Source organism: Neurospora crassa, linkage group IV, assembly GCF_000182925.2.
Source record: "Neurospora crassa OR74A linkage group IV, whole genome shotgun sequence".
In the NCBI taxonomy this organism is placed as follows: domain Eukaryota; kingdom Fungi; phylum Ascomycota; class Sordariomycetes; order Sordariales; family Sordariaceae; genus Neurospora; species Neurospora crassa.
In genome coordinates this window covers 5,708,201-5,732,114 of record NC_026504.1, presented here as the reverse complement: position 1 = coordinate 5,732,114, position 23,914 = coordinate 5,708,201, and the positions used below count along the sequence as shown (strand labels likewise).

At 53.7% G+C, this 23,914-nt stretch overlaps 8 protein-coding genes across 10 annotated transcripts; 4 read left to right on the top strand and 4 right to left on the bottom strand.

The window, feature by feature from the left end:
* Positions 1-201: 201 nt before the first annotated feature.
* Positions 202-3,472, top strand: NCU05213 (hypothetical protein). The gene has a single exon (XM_957119.3). It carries the CDS (start codon positions 599-601, stop codon positions 3,329-3,331), a length of 2,733 nt encoding a protein of 910 aa, XP_962212.2. The 5' UTR covers positions 202-598; the 3' UTR covers positions 3,332-3,472.
* NCU05214 (hypothetical protein) lies at positions 3,444-4,381 on the bottom strand. The gene is made up of 2 exons (XM_957120.2): positions 4,095-4,381; positions 3,444-3,944 (listed from the first exon to the last, which is right to left on the bottom strand). The coding sequence occupies exons 1-2, from the start codon at positions 4,246-4,248 to the stop codon at positions 3,589-3,591; spliced, it is 510 nt and encodes a 169-aa protein (XP_962213.1). The 5' UTR covers positions 4,249-4,381; the 3' UTR covers positions 3,444-3,588.
* A 30-nt stretch (positions 4,382-4,411) lies between these two features.
* NCU16897 (hypothetical protein) lies at positions 4,412-5,598 on the bottom strand (the record flags this gene model as incomplete). Its single annotated transcript, XM_011396143.1, has 1 exon — positions 4,412-5,598. One exon carries the CDS (start codon positions 5,596-5,598, stop codon positions 4,666-4,668), a length of 933 nt encoding a protein of 310 aa, XP_011394445.1. The 3' UTR covers positions 4,412-4,665.
* Positions 5,599-7,842: 2,244 nt separating this feature from the next.
* Positions 7,843-10,248, top strand: NCU05216 (methoxy mycolic acid synthase 1). Its single transcript, XM_957122.3, has 4 exons — positions 7,843-8,268; positions 8,334-9,552; positions 9,601-9,856; positions 9,908-10,248. The coding sequence occupies exons 2-4, from the start codon at positions 8,411-8,413 to the stop codon at positions 10,016-10,018; spliced, it is 1,509 nt and encodes a 502-aa protein (XP_962215.3). The 5' UTR covers positions 7,843-8,268; positions 8,334-8,410; the 3' UTR covers positions 10,019-10,248.
* On the bottom strand, positions 9,768-11,869 carry NCU05217 (RNA exonuclease 4). Its single transcript, XM_957123.2, has 2 exons — positions 10,326-11,869; positions 9,768-10,265 (listed from the first exon to the last, which is right to left on the bottom strand). Exon 1 carries the CDS (start codon positions 11,633-11,635, stop codon positions 10,415-10,417), a length of 1,221 nt encoding a protein of 406 aa, XP_962216.1. The 5' UTR covers positions 11,636-11,869; the 3' UTR covers positions 9,768-10,265; positions 10,326-10,414.
* Positions 11,870-12,116: 247 nt separating this feature from the next.
* Positions 12,117-14,469, top strand: hat-4 (histone acetyltransferase-4). The gene is made up of 2 exons (XM_957124.2): positions 12,117-12,339; positions 12,416-14,469. Exons 1-2 carry the CDS (start codon positions 12,260-12,262, stop codon positions 13,854-13,856), a joined length of 1,521 nt encoding a protein of 506 aa, XP_962217.1. The 5' UTR covers positions 12,117-12,259; the 3' UTR covers positions 13,857-14,469.
* Positions 14,470-14,779: 310 nt separating this feature from the next.
* On the top strand, positions 14,780-17,026 carry NCU11146 (aminotransferase). Its single transcript, XM_001728465.2, has 2 exons — positions 14,780-15,590; positions 15,882-17,026. Exons 1-2 carry the CDS (start codon positions 14,814-14,816, stop codon positions 16,959-16,961), a joined length of 1,857 nt encoding a protein of 618 aa, XP_001728517.2. The 5' UTR covers positions 14,780-14,813; the 3' UTR covers positions 16,962-17,026.
* Positions 17,027-17,784: 758 nt separating this feature from the next.
* NCU05219 lies at positions 17,785-23,842 on the bottom strand. 3 transcript variants are annotated; one of them, XM_011395839.1, is made up of 5 exons: positions 23,685-23,842; positions 22,500-22,704; positions 21,936-22,416; positions 19,414-21,878; positions 17,785-19,344 (listed from the first exon to the last, which is right to left on the bottom strand). In XM_011395839.1, exons 2-5 carry the CDS (start codon positions 22,566-22,568, stop codon positions 18,610-18,612), a joined length of 3,750 nt encoding a protein of 1,249 aa, XP_011394141.1. In that variant the 5' UTR covers positions 22,569-22,704; positions 23,685-23,842; the 3' UTR covers positions 17,785-18,609. The 3 variants fall into 3 exon arrangements, with proteins under 3 accessions (XP_011394141.1, XP_011394143.1, XP_011394142.1); XM_011395841.1 differs by having other exon boundaries at positions 17,785-21,878; XM_011395840.1 differs by lacking the exon at positions 23,685-23,842 and adding an exon at positions 22,967-23,230 and having other exon boundaries at positions 17,785-21,878.
* Between the last annotated feature and the right edge of the window lie 72 nt (positions 23,843-23,914).

The window sequence follows — 23,914 nt, the reverse complement described above, 5'->3', positions numbered from 1 at the left end:
AAGCTCCACGTGATAGCTGAGTGTAGTGTACAGTAGAGGTATTCTGGCATAAGAGGATAGGAAAAGCGAAGATAGAAGCACAGACCACGGAGACGTCAGATGGCGGAGGACGCGGAGCCCCGAAGATTAACGTCGCTTTCAGGGCCGCGGCGCCGACTGATCTCACTGCAGGTGTTCCTCCCGTTGTTTCCACTTCCACACCTTCCCCGTTCCGTCCCCGTCCATCTTCCGCAAGCCGTCACAACTTGAGTCCACCCGCTTGCTGCCGCCGTAACCTTGCTTACGCCGATACCTCTACTTACCGTGCTCCACGCCGGACACCCGACGGATACCTCTACCACTCCCTACTATTAGTATCTGTCCACTACAGTACGTGTAGTCTACGGACTTGGCTTACAGCGACACTTCAGTTTGTTGTCGTCACAGCATCGGCACCGTAACAGGAAAACAGCCCGCCCGTCGAAACATACCGTCACCCCGTAATTACAACCACCTTACAGCAACCAAACCACCAACGTACCTTGCATAGCTGATTCACCACCTACCCACGCCGACCCCGACATATTATTCACAGGAAGGCATACACTTCCACTCCTTCATGCAGTCCGCCAACAATGCGCCGCCCCCCAACGACCCCCTCGCGTCGCTGCCCATGGCCAACCCCACCATGAAGCCCCTACCCTCCAAGCAACGGGGACAGCCGCTGGTCCTCGACTCCCGCTCCCATTCCCAGCCCGCAGCCCAACCGACCACGCCTGTCCGCGAACGCCGAACGAACCCCTCGGCTGCCTCCCTGTTCAGGTCGACACTTACACCACCGGGCTCCCGCTCCGGGTCACCAGCACCCATGGGGTCCCCAGCCCGCAGCCTGACCGGCTCCGTCTTTGGTAGCGGCGGCTTCAAGCAATCTCTCCTCGACACCGCGGCCGCCGAGAACCCGGGCGATCCTCTCAACCTGATCCTCAAGAGCTTCGTCCCCCACATTGCTATCCATGACTCGGAAGATGTCGAACATTTGGTCAAGGAAAAGGGCTTCAAAGGAGGGCTGTTTGAGCTGCTCCGCCCGTTTGGAGAGCGCGTTCAGGGAAGGGTCACCATTCGCGACAGCAACGGTGCCTCGCGCACGTGGGACGACTTCTCAGTCCGATTCACACGGTTCGGCGAAGCGGTCGAGGATCCAGACACGTTGCCAGATCCCCGCTCACTAAGAGGACCTCCACCAAACGGGCAACCACAATACAACATGCCGAGGAAGAAGACGAGCTTGGTTCAGCAGGTCGAACAAGTGGTGGAGAAGCACTTGGGCTTCGCAGAGGAGGCAAGCATGGGGGCAGCAACACCTACGACGCCCACAAGGCAAGGTCTCGACACGGACACTACATCGCCCTACTACGCCCTCTACCTCCGACGGCTACTCTCCGGTATCCCCATGGCCTCCCACGAAACTTTCTCTCACCCGGTCGCCTGCGTAATCGCCATCAGCTCGCGACATCCCGCCCCCATCGAAGCCCTCCGGCAACTCTACAGCGAAACCACCCCCGCCGAGCAGCGAATACCACCGTGGGTCGATGGGGACTTCTTGCGCTACTATGTGCTCGTACACGACGAAGAACGCAGCGACATCACCAAGTCCATGCAGCTGTTTGACCAAATGAAGCGCCACTTTGGCCTACACTGCCACCTGCTCCGCATTCGCTCCTCCCAAGCTGCCGAGACCGACGACGACAGCATCCCGCTCCCTCGCTCCGACTGGATGTCCGCCTCCGAAGAGCTCGCCGACATCGAACGGTCCGAACAGCTCCAAGACTCCTTCGACGACGACCCGCACCTCTTCAATCGGTACATCTTCGAGTCCGACGCTACCGCCATCCGCACCTTTATCCGCGAAATGGTCATCCAATCGATCATCCCGACCATGGAGCGCAACGTCTCGCTGTGGAATGACCAGGTCGCTTCCCGGCGTCGCGGTATCTCTGGGCGGTTCATGTCCTTGTCGAAACGCTTCACAGTCTTTGGCTCCTCTTCATCCTCCTCGCGCAGCTCCACCAGCAGTTCAAACAACGGTTTCGAGACCCTAGGTTACTACCGCCCCGACACGCCCGAAGCCATCATGCGCCGGCTTGCCGACTTTGCCTTTATGCTGCGCGACTGGAAGCTGGCCATGTCCACCTACGACTTGCTGAGGACCGACTTCCAAAACGACAAAGCGTGGAAATACCATGCCTCGGCCAACGAAATGGCCGCCTTGTCTCTGCTCATCATGCCGCAGACCATGTCCTCCAAGAACCGAGTGGAAATCATCAACCCCATGGTCGAACAGGCTCTCTATTCTTACCACACGCGTTGCTCATCTCTTTATGGGGCCGTCCGGTCCACCCTTCTTTCTTTGGAGCTCCTCCGGCTCCGCGGCGGCATCGGGATAGATGAATCCGTCCGCTGGGGAACCCGCCTCCTCGAAATGCGATTATTTGGCCCTGTCGGCGACGCCTTGCTCCGTGAACGACTCGCAGTCTGCTATGCCTCTAAGCGAGGCACCGGTTCCCAGCTCTGGGGCAGCAGGCGACGCAAGTCAGCAATGTGGAGCGTGCTTGCCGCCCAGGCGTGGGTAAGCATGGGCAAGTACTTGCAGGCGCAAAAGTGTTTGGCTGATGCAAGGAGGATGTATTCTTTACTGCCGAGCGAGTGGGGAGTACAAGGTTTCAACGGAGCCAGCGAGTGTCTGGCGGGATTGAACGAGGCGGTCAGGGAAGGGCTGAGGGTGACAAGGGAGTACGCCGAGGCATTGGAGGCGGAGGGGGGACATTCTCAGGGCGGTGGTACTAGGGAAGGAGAGGAGGGAGAAGGGTTGGGGCTGGGATTGCAGTTCGACGAAAGCAGCAACCTCACGATCCGACCCAAGGCCGACAACCAGGCAGCAGCAGCAGCAGCAGCTACCGACCACAACAACAACGCGCAGACGGAAGTGGACGTGGACGTGGACGTAGAACAAAGCGGGTTCAACGGACAGTCATCACAATTACCATCACGACCACCACAAATACCCACACCCACCGCGTCTTCCAAGTCCCCAACACCGGAAACAACACGAGGAGGTGATGAACAGCCAGAAGGCTTCGAAGACGCGACTCCCACCACCAGTGGGCCCAGTAGCGGACATAGTCCGACCCGACCGCGAAAGGCAAGCATGGCTGTCCGAACATCCAGAGTGTTATCCTCAGCGGATCTGGAGCCAGCAGCGCCTCTGCCGCCGTTAATTCCAGCGAGGCTGGCGAGCACGAGCGGAAGGGATGAGAATAAGAGTAAAGATGGGAAGGACGGTGGATTTGGTTAACATTTTTTTGTAGAGGTGAATGGGAGACGGACGGGGGCAGGCATGGGAAGACACATTAGACGGCAGCAGCAGGCTTGTTTAGCAACAACAGCAAAAAGTATATGAATAGTAATGACGAATGGAATGGCTAGAGTAATGAATGGTATGCATCATTGTCTGATTGTACTCATCCAATTTGGGGTATCTTGACTGTTTCCATAACCTGTTCCAATCCCCTTCCTTCTGTGTTCCCCCCTCCCCTTTTTCCCTCCTTTCATTCAAAAAGAATGAACCCGTTCCGCAAACCCAACCCACTCCTCCACCCCCCTTACATACGCATCCCCGCCCGCATCCGCCAAATGCTCATGTCCCCAAACCACCACCTCTTCAAACTCTGCCTGAATCTCCATCGCCCCTCCCACTTGCACTTCCGGTTGTTGTTCAGCTTCCAAATCAATGACTTCCGGTCCATCATTATCCATGATAAAGGACATCTCATGCGCTAGCCTTGGCTTCTTTGTGTCTTGTTTAGGGAAGACCTTGGAAGCAACGACACCCTTGTATCCTTCTGGCAAGGGGAGAGTCTTGCCGTGGAGTTTGCGGCCGCGGAAGTAGGATACTTTGAGATTACCATCTTTGGGTGGGGGGTGTTAGTTTGAGGGGTACTGGAAGATATGTAGGTACTGGGAAGATATAGGGTAGAGGCGTAGGTACTGGGGAAAAAAGGTTGGGGGTAGGAAGGGGTAGGGGGTGGGAGTGGAAATGAAGATGAAAATAAAAGTACCTTGTTCACAGCGAGGATTCCAAAACGAGTCGGTAGGTTCTACGGACCCGGAGTGGTGAATGCGGCAGGGGAGGAGGTTGGGTGTTGTCTTTGGGATGGGGGTGTTGGATGTGGTTGAGGTTGAGGTGAAAGCGAGGATGGGTTGTTGGGTCATTTTTGACTGGGTCTTTTGAACACTACTGCTGAGATGGGTTTGTTGTCAAAGGTTCGGGGAGTTCGTAAGGTGGTTTTTCGCTGAGTGATGAAGTTGATGGCAGGTGATTGAGTGAGTGAGACGCGAATGTTTAAGTGGAAAACGCGACAGATGAGGGTCAAATGCAGGGAAACGCACGGATCACTGCTTGCGTTTAGTAGCATGGAGATATCCGTGCCCTGAAATGGCTAACCAAGATCAAGCTTACTAAAATGACTGTGTCCCGTGTTTAAACGACTGTCCCTGACCAAGCACCCAAACCCATCGGACTGCGAACTGCCCTTCTTTCTAGACTGAGTTCCTCCTTACCTTTACCACTCAAACAACAAGAGATCAACCACATTTTCCATTGTACTTCCCCTCATTACTGTGCGCCCTCTACAGTCTGTCAATAACCTGATTATAAGCATCTATAATAGGCCTATAGAGCTGATCCGGGTTTCCTTCCGGGGTTCCCAAGAGCATCCTTCCCTTTTGGTCATACGGGGCAAAAAGAATCTTCCTGATACGGAAACAAAGCGGCTTCACAGGGTCCAACGACTTTGGAAATTGATTCATCAGTCCTTCATATAAATCTCGGGACGCCATGTCGTGTTTCTTGTTCAAAGCGATATGCTCCAAATGACCATTCCCCCATCGATCAAGAAAGCTCTTATCAGGTGTCTGCTCGTCTTTACCGGAAAATCCGTTAGACCACGATTGGCGCGCACACACCCAAAGGAGGACGTAGAAGAACGATTCGAGGTCGTGGCGGTAGGTGTGGTCCATGTTGCGCAATACTTCAATCGCCATAAACGGGAGTGTGTCAGTTGTTGGTTGTCCGCTCGGGTTCTGGCCGTCCTCTCGAACCTTGGCCGCCATGTCCAAATTGATCAGCATGCCCTTTAGGCCATTTGTGATTTTGGGGTTCGTTATGATGATGTTGTTTGGAGAGATACTGCGGTGGAGAATGTTGCGGGTGAGGTAGAGATATCGGTGTGTTTTGATCGCATCTCGCATAGATTCCAGCAGTTGCTCAACTGTACGAAACCTGCTGATGACGTGCCCGGTTGGTGGGTTAATGGGACAGTCATTGATTTTCTCTTCCCACAGGTTCTTGTCCTTGTCTGTCGACGACGGCAACAGTGGGATGCCCCAAGTCGAGTTGGTATCAACAGGCGTTTGTGCGATGGTGGCGCGGGGGTCGAGGAGGCAAAAGACGGCAGCCCAAATGGCATTGTCGTTGGTATTGTTGTCAACGACAGCTCGAATGAGAGGGCGAAATAGGTCGAGATTTGCTGTCTTCTTCCCGTCTCGAACTTCCATTCGCATGCACAGTAGTCGTAGTATGCCATCGTCGGGAATGAGAATTTCACAGCCTGCTGAAGAACCGCAAAGGGCCTGTAAAAGGTCTGTGATATATTTTCGATGCGTCTCGTCGGCCTCGTCAGAGTCGCGCAGTTTCTTGCGAACGCTGTCAAGAGTACGGCCGAGCGGATTTTTTGCAATAATCTTCTTCTGTTGCTCTGAAAGGGGACAGAGAGAGCTGATCCGGGCTCCGAATCCTGGCTTGCTTGGAGAACTGTGCGATAGAAGCCATGATTAGTGTGGTGTTATGGGCTTTACTGCATATCGTCCAGTCTTCAAGGCCTTGAGGGGACGGAAAGAGGCATAACAGGAAACAAATAAGAGGCTTCTGCCGTGTCACACGCCGTTGCCATTGTCCTATGCCGCTTCCAACGGAGGACAGTTCCCCTCTTCAACCCATGTGTTGATGATGATGTGACTCGAGATCTGGAATGCAACTTCACCTTGAGATCAGTCGGGTTCTTGATGTTGACAACCCCGCGATTTGAACCCTGATGGCCGTGAATCTGAACATGTCGCTAGACTTGACGCTTGCTTTTCTAAGGAGAGACTGCATCGCGATTCGAGAGTTTGGTGTTGTTTGAATGGCCGAGTCAGTCAGAGAAACTGGGTTCTAGCCTAAACCAACTGTGTACCTTGGGCCTGCGTCAGGACAGTCAGTATCAGGGTTGACGGTTAGGGTCAGTTGGTGTTAGATACCGGGTTCAAATACGGGCGAGAGACTTCCGCGTAGGTGTGAATGGTGATTTGACCTTGGGAAGACGTCGGGTGGATTCAAGCTCTGGAGATCGTGGTGTCGGATGATGATTCTGGTTTTGAGCTTTGGTGGTGACTGGTAGTGAGCGTGAAAGGCCGATACATTTGGGTGTTCAGCGACAGTCCTTCTAGAATGGGACACAGTAATTCTAACGGGTTGAATCGCAGCCTAGGGAACGTGCTCAACCCCGTCAGCGACGAGAACTGAAGGGAGACACTCAATGATTACATGGTCAAGACCGGTCGCCTTGCTTGTCGCTGCTGCATGACCGTAATTGAAAGAGAAAGGTAGAAAAGTCCACCACCTCTCAGGCAGTCTTCGCAGTGAAAAAAAGAAAAAGTCAATCAGAGCTTGGCTTGGACTCAATTTGAGTAGCCAAAAATTATGGCCGGATCCCCTCCGAAGCAGAGATACATGACAGCAGACAACTCTCGCATATGCAGTGCACTGTTCATTGAGCTGCCGCCGCCATACTACGCAGGGATCTTGAGCTCCCGCGCAGTCAGCCGTTCTCTACGTCGGCGTGGAGAGAAAAGGGAAAAGAGGAGAGGGAAAGTGAGAGGGGAGAGGGGGGTTCTATAGCCTTTGGCTGGAAACTCGGGTTGATGAGGTGCAGTCGAGTGGCTGATTTTCATTTCCTCGCCAAATGGCACTTTATGGCAAGCACGGCATCTCCTTTGACTTCAGTACTTCCAGTTCCTGCTGAGGGATTGAGCAGAAACACAGGCAAGTCAGGAGTATGTCCGCTGGTGCTTCAGTTCAGTTCTTGGAAAGGACGACTCGATGGTTAACAGACTCGGAGTGTCTGATCCGGGTTCGCCAGGCAAGTTTGGTCATCGGACCTTGGCGGACCGCACTTCGGCACACATGACTCGACACTCTCAAAAGTACGAGAAAGGAGACCCCAACACACATTGTGGAAGGTATGGTAAGGAATCGAGCAAGAGCCTTCGTTGTATGGTATTGTCAAAAGAAAAGTGAGCGAGTAGCCATGATCAGTACAGGTATTGCAAATTTCACAATGATTTACTGTGCTTTACGATCTCTCGTGTCTGATTCATTCAGGTCCAGGGGCATCAGCATACAGAAACAAATCTACCACGGAGCTTCTAAGGACGTTCTGTCAGTAATACCTTTGGGTTTCGTCTCGTGCGAGGCGGCAGGTGATTGGTATCGTCAGGCACCTACCGCATCTGAGAGAGGTCGCTCTTGCGGTTTCAAGTTGCTCATCAGTCCTTCGGCCATGAAAGGCTTGCCGCAATCGCACCTGTAGCGACCAAAGTGGAAGTGACGCGGTCTCCCGTTTCTAAAAGTGCCTTCCGTATCCGCACAGGAAATATTTTTCTCAAGTTTGGACCTTGGACCTTGGTTGGAGTCCTCACCGCCAACTTGGAGACTCTCGGGGGGCAAAAGATTGCCGATTCACGTCTCTTCCGGACGGCGCTACAAATATTTGGATATCTCAGCACTTTTCAACACTACACTTGACCATTTCCCATCCTATAGCATCGGCCGTGACAGCCTTGTTCATGCTCCTACCTATACTCGTGATTTTCGTCTTCGGCCTCATCCTTCCGGGCCGACTCAACTTCTCCTATTGCCGTTGGCTGCGCTCCATTGTTGACCTACCAATTGGACCTGACACTCTTTCGTCCCAACTCTTGCAAACCTGAAAGCCCCCTTTTCTGATCAATACCTGCGCAGATTCGCGCAACAGACACAATAGCGCGTCTGCTATTCACTCGGACTTGCGGCCTCCAATCCAGCCCAGAGTCCAACCTTTTCTGGTGACTCAGATCAACTCCAGACGCTTCCTCCTCGATACAAATTCTGCCAACTCCCGATCTCATAGCTTCCCACGGACAGGATCCCAAAGAGTAGGCACTTCTCATCAACTTTCTCTCCCCCCGACTTGCACTAACGACCACCGGCCCTCTTCCAGGTACGAGTGGAACCAACCTGAGGCAGTCCCCAAGCGCATCTATCCTCAATCAAATCACGAAAAAAGCAGAAAGTCTCATGGATCACTTCGCAAGAGTCCTGGAGTTCGGAGAGATACATCCTCTACAACATCTTGCCAACATTCACCAAGGTCTCACAGAGATATTCTACCTGGGCACTGCGCACCTGCGCTACAAGCTAGGTAGCTTGACATGGGGTCCCGCCATCCAGTTCGCCAAAGACATGGCCCAAACCACGTTCGCTTCCCTCAAAGTTGGCACCTTTCTTCTCGTTGACCAAGTGTCCGACGAGGTTTTTGTGCACGGCGAATCATTCGGCACTGGGCCTGACGAGCTCGGCAACCTCGTCCTCTGCCTCCGCCGCCCTTCCGAATCTGAGGACGAGCGTAAGGCCACCGATCTCCCTGGTGCGGAGCTGGTTGTGAAGGACGACGCGTTCTGGTTGCGACTACTTCTGTTCACCGACATGGGTTTTGCAGAGTCGTACATGCTCGGCGAGTTCGAGTGTGACGATCTGACGTCCTTCTTCCAATTGTTCATCTTGAACCGTGAACAGCTGAACAACGGCACGACTTTGTTTTCTGGGTTATTTTCCCACGTCGCCGGTCTCGCTCGCCTGGCAAATACCATGGACAATGCTCGTCTGAACATCGTCAGGCATTACGACATCAGCAACGGCATGTTTGCTGCTTTTCTGTCGCCAGATATGATGTATTCGTGTCCCATCTGGAACCACACGACTAACAGTCGCACCAAACAGGAGGAGAGTCTGGAAAGTGCTCAGATGAGAAAGATCAACTATTTCATTGAAGCAGCCAAAATCAAGCGAACCGACCATGTCCTGGAATTTGGGACCGGCTGGGGCACCATGGCTATTGAAGCCGTGCGCCAGACAGGCTGCCGCGTCACGACTATAACCCTGTCACAGGAGCAAAAGACCTTCGCGGAGAGGAGGATCTGGGCAGCGGGGTTTTCGGACAAGATTGCTGTGCATCTGTTGGACTACCGAATGCTGCCTGACCCGGAGGTCCCCTACGACAAGATCATATCTTGCGAAATGATCGAGGCCGTGGGCGAAAAGTTTCTGGCCACGTTTTTCTCGCGCGTTGACAGGCTGCTGAAGAAAGACGGAGGGATTGCCGTGTTCCAGTGCATCACCATGCCGGAGGGACGACACAAAGGCTATTCGAAGCGTGAAGAGTAAGTCGTCGGTCCCTTGTGGGGTGTATCATTAGCTAACGTCTGTAGCTTCATTAACCACTACATATTCCCTGGAGGATACCTCCCATCTGTCACGCAGTTGATCAACCACATCACGACCGAGTCCAACGGAACGCTCATTGTCGAAAAGATCAAGAACATCGGTCCACATTATGTCAAGGCGCTGAGGCTGTGGAGGGAGGCCTTTATGAACAGGTTTGACAGCGTGATCGTGCCGGCCTTAATGGTGGAGCATCCTAGCTTGACGGAGACAGACGTTGAAGTGTTTAAGCGGAAGTGGGAGGTGAGTTATTCTTCCGGTGATTGGAGTTGACGAAGCTGACACATGGTCCAGTACTACTTTTCGTATAGTGAGGCCGGTTTCCTGACCAAGACGTTGGGCGATGTGATTATCACAGTTGGCAGGGAGGGTGCGCTTGAGCTGATGGAGGGTATTCCCTTGTGATCATTACTGAGGAACGCAGTGAAGATGATTTTGCCTCCAGTTTCGTGTGCAGCAAAGCATTATGGTGATCATGGCCAGTAAGGAAAGGGCGGATGTTGGTGATTGTTAGAGATGGTTTCGGGCAGCAACATATAGACCGCGGCATGGCATCTTGTGAGTTTTAGGCGTCCGTTTGCTAGTTTCACTCGGATTGTATGCGAAGCAAGAAAACGACGATCGATGTCAAGGACAAGATAGATTTGGCTTTCTGCTGTTTGATCAGTTGCTGATGAGAAGAGCTGAAGAAAGCAGGAATGGGTATACCTACACAAGAAAATCTGGGGATGCAAACATGATATCCAGGTAAAGGCGGATAGGCACCTTAGACCTAATAGACTCCTCCCTCCTTCCATCTCTTCACTTCTTGCCCTTCTTCTTCTTTCCTCCTCCACCACCACCACCATTACCTCCTTTCTTCGCCTGCCCCTCCTCATACCGATTACTATTCTCCATATCAAACCCATGCTTCTCCTTCCTAAACAACAGCATGGCTACCCTCGCATCCTCCACACTACTATGCTGTCCCTGATGAATCTCGATGCCCAAAACCTCCTTGGCCAACACCCTTAAACTCGGCTTCGGCCCATGTCCATACTTTCGAAACCCACTGTACTTGGCCGTATCCCTAATATCCCGATGCGGATGCTCAAACCCCAACACCTCCAAATCATGCTTGACATCATGACCCACCAATATCCGACCTTTCAAAAGGGCAGCCACAGTTGCTTGTACGGACTCGAACGATCGTGCGGACGCCATGTGGCGCTTGGAAATGCCTGATACATGCGTGCGCCAGTCGGTCACGAAAGCAGTGGGGCGAACGTACGAGTCGTAAATTTGGTGTCCGTGGAAGTCGACGATGGAGCATCGAGCGAGGACACTGGTGGCGCCCGAGGGACCGGTGCCGACCATTTCGCAGTCGATGGAGAGGTATTTGCCGAGCGTGTTGGACTTGGTTGCTTGCAGGATTAGTGCGAGGTCGGTGGTGGTGGAAGTGTCGAGTGTGAGACCGTTGGAGAGGGTGAGGGATGAGGGAAGGTCGGTTGGTAAGGGGAGGCCATTTTTGTTGCTTTTAGGGGAAGAAGAAGAATGGCCGGGGAGGGTGAGGCCTGCGTTGGGGATGGCGGGGGGGAGGGTGGAGAGGAGAGGGATGTGTGAAGAAGAAGAGGAAGAAGAGGTGCCGCGGAGGCCAAGGTTGTACGCTTCGGCGAGGGATTCAGAGGAGATGCCTTGTTCGTCGGCCCAGAGGTGGAGGGAGGGGAGGGTGCTGTTTGGGGAGGAGGAGGTGGTGGGCTTGGATTGGACGTTGCCGCCCATTTTTTCTTCTGTTGGTTTTTGGCTGCTGGGTTGAGACTGGGTTTGGGACTTTTGTCTTTTTGGCTTCTTGGAAGGGTTGGAGGCTTGTTGCTGTTGTTGACTCTCCTCGGCCTTGCGCTTGAGGGTTTCGGAGGAAATGGACTTTTTGGAAATGGCTTGCTTGAAAGCGGCTTCTTGGCTGATGGGAGCTGATTTGGTTGGTTGAGGGGCCTTGAGCTTTTCTTGCAACTTCTTCCAGTTGGAGGAGAGTTCCGGGGCCATGGTTGGTGACAGGAGGGTCTCCTGCCTTGGTGATTTTGATGGTGGTGGTGGTGATGGAGTGTTGAGTCAAGACAGACAAGTGAGGGTGTCACTGCCGATGAGGGATCACTTGTGGTATGTCCAATCACAAATTGGCGGCCGAGGTTATGTGGAGTCCAATTGGTGCTGAATTCTTATTTGGAATGAGAGAAAGTAAACAAAAGGTTGAGACAAACGGAAGATTTCCAGAAGGTGATAACTTTTTTGTATGAACGTGAAAGTGGATGTTGAATATGGGCCCCACTTTGGTGTTCACTTAAAAATTCAACTGGGGAAATCGGTTCCTGGACGATTGACAGGGTAGGCAAGCCATGCAGGGATCTGCCGCTGTGTCCCATTGCATCCCCGCTGAAATGACGGCCCAAACACGTGGGCTCGCCACTGAAGGACCCCTCCAAAACGTTCGGGAAGCGTCCACTGAAAGAGTCGCTGAACACTACAAAACACTTCAAGACTGACGTCGCGCGTCGCCCGTCAGATTGATCGCATTCAATCGCCCATCGTCCACAACCATCAAATCTTGTCGCAAACCATCGCAAGTTATCGACCGAATCATATACAGTTGGATCACACATAGCCGCCATCATGAGTCCCCCAGGTGGCGATGCCACTGTCGGCTCCGACGAGAAGCGACAGAAGGGCAAGGCGACGCCCGACACCATCAAGTATGTTTCCGTCCCATCATTGTCCACGGCACCCCCCATCGTCGTTGAAAAACCAGATACTAACACCACCAAACAGAATGGGATGTATTGCCATGGTGATGAAAGAAGGCCAATTACGACGAGCAGAGATCCTCAGTATCAAAGACACCAAGTCCGGCCGGCAATTCTACTGCAACTTTGACAACTTCAACAAGCGTCTCGACGAATGGGTGCCGGCCGCCAGAATCGATTTCGAGCAGGACGTCGAGTGGCCCAACCCGGACAAGGACAAGCAGAAGGACGCCAAGACCAAGAAAAACAACTCGACGGTATCCAAGAAGCAACCGTCCAAGAAGAACAACCAGAAAAAGGCCAGCAAGAGGGAGCAGTCAGTCGCATCGGACGGGCAGACACCACACCCATGGACCGAGTTTGTCGAAAGCCAGCCAGGGAAGAATAACAGGCAACGGGGGAAGACGGAAGATGGAACCGACGTCAACGCCAGTTTGGAGGTTGGTGGGGACAAGGGAGTCAAGAGGAAAGCCGACGAGATCGATATGGATGAGGACGAAATACCAGCCGCTAAGAAACAACGCCAGCCGTCTTTTTCCAGGGAACAAGAGATTGAAAAGTTGCGAACATCCGGCTCCATGACACAGAACCCTACCGAGATCTCGCGCATTCGGAATATCTCCAAGGTGGAATTCGGCCGCTACGTCCTCTTCCCGTGGTATTTCTCGCCCTACCCGCAGATCTTTGACCAAGAAGACTGCATCTACATCTGCGAGTTCTGTCTCTCGTACTACGGCGAGTTGAAATCCTTTGTGCGTCACCGACAAAAGTGCACTCTACACCACCCGCCCGGAAACGAAATCTACCGGGACGACTACGTCTCCTTTTTCGAAATCGACGGGCGACGTCAGCGCACCTGGTGTCGCAACCTCTGCTTGCTGTCCAAGATGTTTCTCGACCACAAAACCCTTTACTACGATGTCGACCCGTTTTTGTTCTACGTCATGACCACCCGCGACGACCGGGGGTGCCACATCATCGGGTACTTCTCCAAAGAAAAAGAGTCTACGGACGGCTACAACGTCGCCTGTATCTTGACCCTTCCGCAGTACCAACGCAAGGGATACGGTCGCCTGCTCATCCAATTCTCGTACGAACTGTCCAAAATCGAAGGCAAGCTCGGCTCGCCCGAGAAGCCCCTGTCCGATCTGGGTCTGCTGTCATATAGACAGTATTGGTCCGAGAACATCATCGATATCTTGCTCGGGTACAACGAGCGAAAGGAAGCTTGCACGATTGAGAACATTGCTGTTGCCCTGGCCATGACGACACAGGATGTGGAACATACGTTGCAGGCGCTCAAGATGCAGGTGTACCACAAGGGCGAGCACAAGATTGTGGTACCGGAGAAGCTGATCAAGCAGAGGGAGAAGAGCAAAGCGAAGCAAAAGAGGCTGATTGATCCCGAGAGGATCCAGTGGAAGCCACCGGTGTTCACGGCGCTTAATCGGACATGGGGGTGGTAGTTGCTCTCGCTCAGCAAATATTGAATGATACACCAAGACGACACACTCGTGACACCACCACACGGATTCATGACCCAATTAAAAGAAAACGAAACCATCAGCATTACGCCAACAAAAGAAGATCAATTCCTGAATCGATCAGATACTGGAAACCTTGCAGTAGTGTATGCAAACAGAATGGTCATTAACATGGCCGCAAAGTGCACTTGACCTTTGTTGGATTTTTACAATGGTTTCGTTGATTTATTGGGTCATGGATACAATAGGTGGTATGTCGTCTTGGTGGATCATTCAATATTTGGGGAGCGAGCGCTCTTACTGCTGGGATGTCTGTGTTATTCTCGTTGTAATAGTCATGAGAACAAGATTGCATGGGTAGCAAGCGGGTTGGTTAGTATGATATGGCGTTGGTTTTTGTTTTGGACGGGCACTTGGGGAAATGGCTTACAGGAGGGGGGGAAAAAGGAACACCATATGTATCACTATTACGGCCAAAAGCACCAGAATGGTTTGTCATTTCTTTACGAGTGATTAGGAATATAATTACCAGGATAGAGAAGCAGAGCCTAGTCATAATCTCTACTCATGATCAGCGAAAAAGCCTGTTTGCTACAGCACAAAATCTTGACGAAAGTTTAGCTCAAGATTCCCGACTTTACTATTGAGAGCATGGCTGCTTTGGACGTCATCAAACGTGGGTGTATTCCCCGATCTTACAGACCGCTTTCGCAGATTTGAAGCTTGTGACTGGTTATACCGGCTAGTCGTCGGAGATCTCCCGGGCCGCATTCGGTAGTGAGACCTCCAGACGTCACCTCATCCATTGCTTGTGTTCCGTCAGCCCCGTCCAGCCCCACACCTCCGGCCGGCCGGCCCCGCAACCTAGATTCCCCGCAATACGACATCATTCACGACGGCGATCACGACGGACAAATGGGTTAGGCTGAGATAAACTGAATGGTTTCACCACGGCATTTGAGATTCACTCGCTGCCAGGTTAATAACAAAGCTATGGTCCCAAAACCACCACCAACCTTATCTAGGTTCCACTCATCTCACCAACAACTCAACATTCCAACGTCTTCATCACTCCAAGTTAACATCAACACATCAACAACATTAACAACAACCACCGCCAACATGTCCCCCTCAACACCCCCCGCCCTCTCCGACCCCGACGTCCCAACCCCTCTCTCCCAACCCGGCGAAAAGAAACAAATCAACCTCCTCCGCGGCTGGCCCTCCCCCCACCTCCTTCCCCCCTCCCACCTTCTCTCCGCCAGCACCTCGCTCCTCACCTCTCCTCCCGAAGACGAACCCTCATCCAAATTTTCTTTCAACATCCCCGCCCTCCAATACGGCGCCGACCCAGGCTACGAACCCCTTCGGCACTCCCTCGCAGCCTGGTTGACCCAAAACTATACCGCCCACGAGACTTATCCGTCCCATGGGTTTCCTACCCTGACGACGGCAGAGCAGATTTGTATCACGGGCGGAGCGAGTCAGAACTTGGCGAATATCCTGCAGGGATTTACGGATCCGGCGTATACGAGGGCTGTGTGGGCGGTTAGTCCGTGCTATTTTTTGGCGGTGCCGATTTTTGAGGATGCGGGGTTTGCGGTTGGGAATGGGAAGCTGAAGGGGGTGAGGGAGGATGAGGAGGGAGTGGATTTGGAGGAGCTGGAGAGGGGGATTTTGGATGTGGAGGGGGAGAAAGAATGGCCTGGGAAACCGGTGAGTTTTGTGTTCTGTTGTTTGGGTGTTCGGTGAAGAAAAAGGGGGGGGGGGGGGGGGGGGGGGGGGGGGAAGTGAGGAATGAGGATGCAAAGAAAGGAATATATGGAGTAGCGGGAAGGAAATCGAGAAAGGGGATAGAACCCCTCTTCTTGGATTTTATATCGCTACCCTCCTGTTCGTCCATGCTCACGACACTCACACCCAGTCCGACTTTCACTCCCACTTCCACTCCCACCTCTCTCATCACCACTTATACCCCCATTCAGAATCACAACTAACAGCCCCCAGGTCTACAAAACCCCCGGCCCCCACCGCAAATGCTACAAACACATCATCTACCTCGTCGCCACCTCCGCCAACCCCTCGGGCATCACCACCTCTCTCTCCCGCCGGCACGCACTCGTCCAACTAGCCCGCAAATACGACGCCCTGATCATCTCCGACGACGTCTACGACTTTCTCCAATGGCCCGTCCTCCCTTCTTCCTCTCCTTCCTCTCCCTCATCTTCCAAAACCACCATCTCCCTACCCACTCCCCTCCCCCGCCTCTCCGACATTGACATTTCCCTCGGCCCCTCCCTCCACGACCTCTCTCTCTCCGCACACTACACCCGTTCTTCTCCTTCCAGTATCCCCAACGAAGATCACCAAGTAGAAGACATGCAACCCCTCTTCCCCACCCGCACCATCGCATCCCTCCACTTCGGCCACGCCGTCTCCAACGGCTCTTTTTCTAAACTACTATCGCCCGGCCTCCGCACAGGCTGGACGCACTCCACGCCCGCCTTTGCTCACGGGCTCTCCCAGACGGGAAGCACGCGCTCAGGCGGCGCCCCTTCACAGTTTTGCGCGGCGCTCATTCACGAACTCATCCAGTCTGGCGCGTTAGATAGGCATTTAAGCGAGGTAGTCCGTCCGGGCTTGCAGAAGCGACATGCGTTGACGATGGATGCAATCAGGCGCGAATTAGTGGTGCCGTTGGGGGTGAGAGTGATTGAGGATAATCGGACTGGTGCCGAACGCAAGGAAAAGGAGGGGGAGGTGTATGGGGGGTACTTTTTGTGGTTGGAGTTGCCGGAAACGGGATTCACGGCGAAGGAGGTGGCGGAGCGGGCGCTGGAAGAGGAACGACTGGTGGTGAGTCCGGGGGAGAATGCGGAGGTTAGTGGGGAGGGAATACCGAAGGAGAATGTGGGGATTAGGTTCCCGAGACATTTGCGGGTGTGTTTTAGCTGGGAGGAGGAAGAGGATTTGGTGGAGGGGGTGGAGAGGTTGGGGAGGGTGTTGAGGAAGATGATGGAGGAGGAGGCGAAGGAGGGGGGGAAGGTAAAGAAGGTAGGTGGGGAGGGGTTGAAGGCGTTTAAGTGAGGGAGGGATAGCGTTGTTTTGGAGTAGCCGATGAATAAATAAATATGTGATCAACATGCTTTTTCTAGTGCAGATATCGTCTTTGCTATGGTCGTTTACCTCAGAAGGGAGATTCGAATGCCATATCAAATTAATTGTGACAGTTGATGACACTGCTATGTAGACTACGACCTAGTCTGGGTCAATATCCTTGCTTTCATACTTGAATATCCATTGGGTTCTTCGGCTAGGCTGCATAATGGAAATAATACATCCTCAACAGATTCAGGATAGTCAAATAGATAGACTCGGCAAACCTGATTCAAGACCTAATGATATATTAATCAAGTTTCTGGCATGATTTAGATAGTTTGTTAGTATCGTGAGTCGCCGTGTTGCTTTCCTTCTTTCTTTTTCGAAAAACTGGAAGGAAACGGATTTATCTTTTTACAGAAGCAGAGATGATTCGTGGCTCTGCCAATCTGGTACAAAGCCCGGGACCGAACACAAATAAGATAATCGATTTAGTTGAACAAATTCAAATTGCAATACTTGGTAGAAGAGGCAGTGATGCGCTTGCATAACTTGCTGGTCCAATCCATTTCACTCAAAAGTGAAACGGGCAAGAACAGTTTTTCTTGAACTTGATAAAGGAGGAAACAAAAAGTGAAAGCAAAAGCCATGAAATCAACAACTGCCAGTCCCCTACATCATCTTGTAGTCGATACACTTCGTTAGCGCAGGCAAAAAGTGACCAAGCATCAAAAGCAACATCAACCTTCTCCTCGATAAGAGTCCCTTACCCCCCCACAACGTCTACGATACGTTCAACGGCCATCAAAAACGGACCAAGATATATCTCATTGTTTGCTTTCATTTTACTTGTTCGCACACGCGATTTTGCATAGTGTACATGCATGCACTAAGCTAGCTTCCATGTGGATCTAGGTAATCCCCCATCAATACACGACAAAAAGATGAAAAGATTTGTCTTTCCCCATCTCAGTTCGTTCACAAACAAACAACAGTCCTGTGTGAATTGTGACATTTTTTTGTCGTTCCATTCGTATCGTGTGATTGTATTAACCCTTTGCGCTTCTTGCCGCTTTCCCTTATGCTTGGTAGGGAGTGAAGTGGTGGAAGTCGCTTTTTGGAGCCCGCTCGCTGACTGCAGTGAAGCCTAGATACTGAGCCTCCCTTCCCCTTATGCCTCTCCCGTGTTACTGTCACCCTGTTTAGCTATTGTAGCTTGTTCCACCTGCGTTCAAGCCGTGCTTGCTTCTCCTCTGCCACTTTGTTTGTAACTCCCATGTTGACTACTTCCTCATAGAAGCCTTGGCTCCTCACATGCTTTGGCTGATTCCATAACACAAAATTCGATCTGTAACCGATCTTGAACGCAAGTCAAGTACAGTTGGGTACATACCATGCCGACCAACTTCCAGACCGAAATAAAATATGTGCTTACAACGTAACCGTTCTCACTTTGTTGGCCTTCGGTTTCTTGCCGCTCGGACAAGCCAGAGAAACAGACAACTGCCTCGCCAGTTTCCGGATGTTATGGTTTCTTCTCCTTCAGACAGGTATCCGAGCCGGCCTCATGATTCTCAACCCAGGAATCGACTGTTGGCTCTCGCGATTTCTGCCTCGTAAGCAACCGGACCCCGTTCTAGGAAGTCTGAATAGCGGTTGGCGCACTCCTCGACCAGGCACTATCCCTACCCCTGTAGCCACCACCTCGGCCCCTACTCTGCTGGTGCGACCCGTTAGGTCCGGTAGGAGGGCCGGTGGGTCCTTGGTCATTGGGTGAAGCAGCGTCTCTACTACTGCCACGACCTCCAGGCATGCCGCGCTGGTTGTGAGGTGCCGCGGGATGGCGACCGCCGCGTGATGTGCCGCCGCCACGACGAGGGTTGCTGCGAGTCCTGCTGAAAGGAATAGTCACCGCGGTGACGAAGGGCGGGTGCCGGTCAGTCCCGGGAAATGCAATGCGAATGACGCTGCCGATTCCGTTTGAGCTGGTGTCAATACGGATGGGCTCGGCGCTGGTCGTCAGGGGGAAGAACTTGCGATGGAGAGGCTTGGGTGGCGGTGCGGATGTAGGCGACCAGGCCATCTCCGGAAGCTCAGTAGGAATCCGGACAGTAGGCAAGGAACCCATCTCCTGTTCCTCAAAGCAGTCCTCATCCATGTCCTTCGTTGTAGGAGATGCTTCGGCGATCATAGCGGCGGTAAGCGACACCGTAACAGACGTCTCTGGGTGCTCATAGGCAGCGCGGCTCGTCGAGTCCACTCCCGCAGCTGGCTTCTGCTGTGTCTGGGAAGGCTTACGAGCTCCGAGCAGATTGTCGATCCGAGCTTGCCAGGGACTACCCGGGTTGGGTGCTGGTGAACGCTCCTCGCCCTTGTACGCAACCGTGTTAGCCCACGAGAAGGACGGACCTGGCGGCTTGGGAGCCTCTGGATGTTGTACCTTTGGTTCCTCTCTCGCCTGAGAGGGGGGTGGTAGGCGAACTTGGGGCCTGGGCGTAGGAATGCAGACGTGGGGGTGCTTGACATCGCCGTCGAATGCCGGATGTCCCGTCGTCTCCGTATCGGGGGGAGGAGGCGAAGGGGAATGAGGGCGTTGGTATTCCGCAGCAGCGATGGTCTGCTGGCGACTAGGAAAGAACCTGGATGAGGTTCGTGGTGCTGCGCCGCCATTACCGAGCATAGATGTATTCGCGGCCGGGGGTTGTGTCTGCTGAGAAGGCTGAGAGGCAGCCCACGGGTTCTCCTTGCCAACCCGGACGGTCTGTCGGGGACCAGCCTCGATCCTCATACCGTTCTCGTCAAGCTTGGTTGGACGCCAGACATCCTTGACCACAGGCTGGATGTCTTCAGCCGTGAGCCCCTTTTCAGCCCGGCGACGATCTTGCTCAGCAAATCGATCCTTGAGCATAGTCTCGAAAGCCTCGTCGTTGAGGCGCGCAGCACTGACCCATTGATTTGCCTTGGCCTGTCGTTCACCTGCAGATAAAGTACCGGTACCGGTGGACGCATTGGAGTGATTGGGAGGGGCAATGGGCGGCAGCCGAGCGGGAGCACCGTCGGGGAACAGATTAGTCTTGGTGGCCATAGTGGCGGTAGTGCGGCTTGGGGGTGCAATTGGGCCTGGCCCGGGCTTGTTCGAAACCGGGGGAGGGGATGTGCCTAGGTCGGGGTTAAAGGTACCGTTTCCTAGAGTACGGTTGTTGGTAGGAGGACCCCAGACGTTCTTGGATGTCTGCGAACCCCAAGTAGTAGCCGTGTACCGCCCTTGCTGTTGTTGCTTAGACCAAAGAGGCTGGCGGCTTTCGAGGGGCTCAGAGTCCGGTAGGATTTGTGGAGGCACACCGTTTGGTGGCTGTTCAGCTTTTTCCGGTTGAGTGGTAGGCGGCGTTTTCACCTCGGCCTTCTCGTCAGTCGCCGTACCTGTCTGGGCGGCACCTTCCGTAATAGTAGAAGCAGGTTGCTCCTTCGCTGCAGCCTTCTTGGCACTGTTGGATTCGGGGGCAGGACCTAGCGCCTGCAATTTGAGCCGGATACGCTCCTCGCGAGCTGCCTTCTCGCGCTCTTCTTCTTCCATGCGCCGTTTCCGAGCCGCCTCTACCTTCTCACGCATCAACCTCTTCTGCAGCTCAATCTCTTGATCCGTAACCAACGGCACTTGTTCCTGAACAGGTGGCGGCGGGCCAACTGGAGGCATCCCAACTGGGGGCACCCCAACCATATCGGGACCGTGATGATGATGCGGTGCCGGTACTGCGTGACTCACGGCTGGAGAAACCCGTGGAGGCCAACCCTGGTGGTGCGGGTGAGGGTGAGGGTGCGGGTGAGGGTGAGGGTGGGGGTGACGGGGCCCGTGCTGCAAGCCAGAAGGCGAAAAGTTCCTCGGCGACCCAGGACCGTCACTACCGGCCGTCATAGATTCGCGCCTGGCGTTGAGAATTTCGGGTGGTTGTAATGGCTGTTCAAAGCCCTTGGTACGGTTCAAGAAGCCGCTGCTAACGCCACTAACGTTGGACGAGCCGCGTCTACGGCCGTGGCCGTAGGGTACATGTTGATCGCTAGTCCTGTGTGTTTGGAAAGCGGCAGAGGGTTCGGCTGGGCCGTGGTGGTGATCGTTGTGGGCAGGGCGTTGCAAGACAGAAGGCTGTCTGCCGTCACGGTACTGCGGCTCTGGGCGCATCGATCCGCGGCGGTCCTGAACAGGTTCGTAGCGTCCAGAATGTGAATTATATAGCTCTCTGTTTCCACCTGGCCCGTCTCTCCACGGTCCTCTGCTGAAATCATCTGCGGCGATTTCCTTCGGCCCCGCAGGAGGAAAACCAGTATATTGCGGCCCATCTCTCGGGGGATACCTCGGTGCATGGTGATTCGGCGGCGGCGGCGGCGGTTCAACAACCATGGGAGAAACTTTCTCCACCTTTGGTATCGGTGCCCAGGGTGATTTGACGGGCGCTGGCGGGGGCGGGGGCTTTGCGACGAGGGTAGGCTTCTCGGGGGCACCCTTGAGTATAAGACCTTTTCCAGACCCCAGAACCCCAGGCTTAATGACAGACGCATGGCCTGGGGCAGGTGATGATGCGTGGCCTGGGGCAGGTGATTTCGGTTTCTCCGCAGCCACACTTTCCTTGATGGCTTCGACAGGTTTTGGAACGGGTTCCGGTTCGGGCGCTGGCGCTGGCGCTGGCGTGGGGGGTGCCGGGGGTTGCTCTTCGGTATGTGGGATAGCAATCTTAGTGCCATCCTTCCATGTGATTGTTTCCGGTGCCCAATCTTCGTCGTCATCGTCAATATCGGCCCAATTCGCCTGACCCTTGGTGGTGTCTTCGGGTTGGAGACGGCTCGCCATGTGAATTCCATATTTCTTTAATTCCTCGTCGGTATACTTTTTCGGCTCGGGAGGTGGGACAGCTGCCTACTAGTTAGCCATCCACAAGTCCGGATCGTCTGACATAGATATCTGCTCACGTCTGTTCTTATTCCACACGGCATTTGGATCTGGCGCACTGCCCGTTTTGCCATTAGCGCCGGTGGCCGACTTGACTGACCCGCTTCCCGTCTTTGCAATGAGCCTGGGCCGCGGGGTCAGACTTCCAGGTGTAGAGCTGAGAGTCGTTGTCGCTGCAGGCTTCTCGGCGACCTTGGCCGGGGCGGCCGGCGTAGTGGCCTTTGTGGTGAGAAATTTTTGGTTGACATTGATGGCCTTGAAGGCAATGGGCTTCTTAACGGTCGACGAACTGCGGGGCTTGTCGTCCTTGCTCTTGGTGGCTTCGTTATCGGATCCTCCGCTAACACTGACCTCGGCCGAGGTTACCACTTCATTCGCGATGTCGGAGATGTGCTTATTCTCGATCTCTTCCGTAGCAGCAGGGGGGGTGGCACTTTCGCCTGTTAATTGCGACTGGTCGAGTGGAGCATTCTGCGCGTCCGGAGCATCGATCTTGATCGTCTGGTGAGAGGGTGAGCGGGTCAGTGAAGTGAAGCAGTTGTTGAGCGGCGGGGCCCCGGAGGGCGTTGGGCCAAGGTACTCACAGGCTCGGCCTCGGAAGTTACGTGTGTTGCATCATCAGATCGGTCCTTTGCTACCTCAGCGGCCATCATACGCTGTGAGATTTCGGGTGATAGTCGACACGACGAGGGGTGGGGGATTGGAATCGCAAGGGCTCGCGTAATGCGCCAGGGTATCTCGAGATTAAAGAAAGACGTCGTTTGTCGTGTGGGGTAAGTCGATGGTAGACTGTTTGGGGTGAAGATTCCGTCAGTATTGCTGCTGAATATATGCTGGATGTTGCCGTGGGACAAACGAGCGCGCGCCGAATATGCGATGCGACTTTTTGCGCAACAAGACGCCTGACCAGACCGAGCTGAGACGGAGGTGAAAGAAGGGTGCGGGGGAAAGGAAAAGCGAGGGGGGGGGAAGGGAGAGAACAGGCAGGCGAGGTCAAGGTGAGGTGAAGTGCAAGAAGGGGCCAGCAAGTTGTAGGCAGGTAGGTACGTACCCCTCCTTGATGTCGTTTTGGGGACAGAAAGCAGGCAGCTGAGTGTCGAGTCTCTAGACTTGGTACTACTGTACAATGTAGGTAGAGGTAATGTTGAGTGCGGATCCTCGTTGTTTGCCGTGTCGTTGGGAGGGGACGAAAGGGAAAATGTACCTCTAGGTAGGTAAGGAGGTGAGGAAGGAAACGCCAACGGGAGACGTTGAGGTTGTGTGGTGGCTCGTTGTGAGGGTGAGGTAGGTAGAGGTAGGTAGAGTTTCGGTAGGGAGGAGTAACGGGATGCCGTGGGGGGGGGGGGGAACTTTTATTCCAGTGAAGGCGATGGAGGTGCAGCAAGATGGAAAATGGAAGTGGATCACACTGGCTGACCACCCACGCACTCTGTCTCGCTGGTCCCCGTCACTGGGCCACTGGGTAGAGGTCACTGGGCTGAGACGACTCAGCAGAGGGACTAGGTACTGGTGGGTAGGTAGGTAGCCGGCGGCAGCAAGGCAGCGATCATCAGTCGGGTCTCAGGTCCCCTCCTCCTGCTGAGTCGTCCTCTTTTTTTTTTTTTTTTTTTTTTTTTTTTTTCTGAGCCTCCCATGTGGCAGGGAACTCGACCAAACAGCACTGACTGCCGTGGCTCTGACGAGAATGAAACAAGCAACAGTTGAGATGAAGTGCCTCTGACTCTATCTCGTCAAACAAACAAACAAAAAAGCGAAAACTACTAACTCACCTTGGACTTGGGAGGAGGTTTATTATTCACAGTCTCGCCGTTTGCTTGGGTTCAGTTCACAAAGCGAAGTGACTGGACGGACGAGGGGTGGACTGCGGTTGTCTGTCTGTCTGTCACAGTGGAAAGTTGACTGGAGTGTGAGGTGCCGTCGAAAGATCACTGCAGAGACGGGAGCTCACTGCCTGTTCGTTGTTCAGGTGGCACCCATGCTTCCATTTTGTTTCTGGCCT

Bases quoted from the DNA above. Each gene is read 5' to 3' on its own strand.
- NCU05219 (XM_011395841.1), bottom strand. From the start codon at position 22,568: ATGATGGCCGCTGAGGTAGCAAAGGACCGATCTGATGATGCAACACAC. The intron at 22,417-22,499 runs GTGAGTACCTTG...CCCTCTCACCAG, and splicing joins TAACTTCCGAGGCCGAGCCT to ACGATCAAGATCGATGCTCC. The intron at 21,879-21,935 runs GTGAGCAGATAT...ACTAGTAGGCAG, and splicing joins CGTGTGGAATAAGAACAGAC to CTGTCCCACCTCCCGAGCCG.
- NCU05213 (XM_957119.3), top strand. From the start codon at position 599: ATGCAGTCCGCCAACAATGCGCCGCCCCCCAACGACCCCCTCGCGTCG.
- NCU11146 (XM_001728465.2), top strand. From the start codon at position 14,814: ATGGTTTCACCACGGCATTTGAGATTCACTCGCTGCCAGGTTAATAAC. The intron at 15,591-15,881 runs GTGAGTTTTGTG...AACAGCCCCCAG, and splicing joins AAGAATGGCCTGGGAAACCG to GTCTACAAAACCCCCGGCCC.
- NCU05216 (XM_957122.3), top strand. From the start codon at position 8,411: ATGGATCACTTCGCAAGAGTCCTGGAGTTCGGAGAGATACATCCTCTA. The intron at 9,553-9,600 runs GTAAGTCGTCGG...TAACGTCTGTAG, and splicing joins GGCTATTCGAAGCGTGAAGA to CTTCATTAACCACTACATAT. The intron at 9,857-9,907 runs GTGAGTTATTCT...CACATGGTCCAG, and splicing joins TGTTTAAGCGGAAGTGGGAG to TACTACTTTTCGTATAGTGA.
- NCU05217 (XM_957123.2), bottom strand. From the start codon at position 11,635: ATGGCCCCGGAACTCTCCTCCAACTGGAAGAAGTTGCAAGAAAAGCTC.
- NCU05214 (XM_957120.2), bottom strand. From the start codon at position 4,248: ATGACCCAACAACCCATCCTCGCTTTCACCTCAACCTCAACCACATCC. The intron at 3,945-4,094 runs GTACTTTTATTT...CCCCACCCAAAG, and splicing joins GAATCCTCGCTGTGAACAAG to ATGGTAATCTCAAAGTATCC.
- hat-4 (XM_957124.2), top strand. From the start codon at position 12,260: ATGAGTCCCCCAGGTGGCGATGCCACTGTCGGCTCCGACGAGAAGCGA. The intron at 12,340-12,415 runs GTATGTTTCCGT...ACCACCAAACAG, and splicing joins GCGACGCCCGACACCATCAA to AATGGGATGTATTGCCATGG.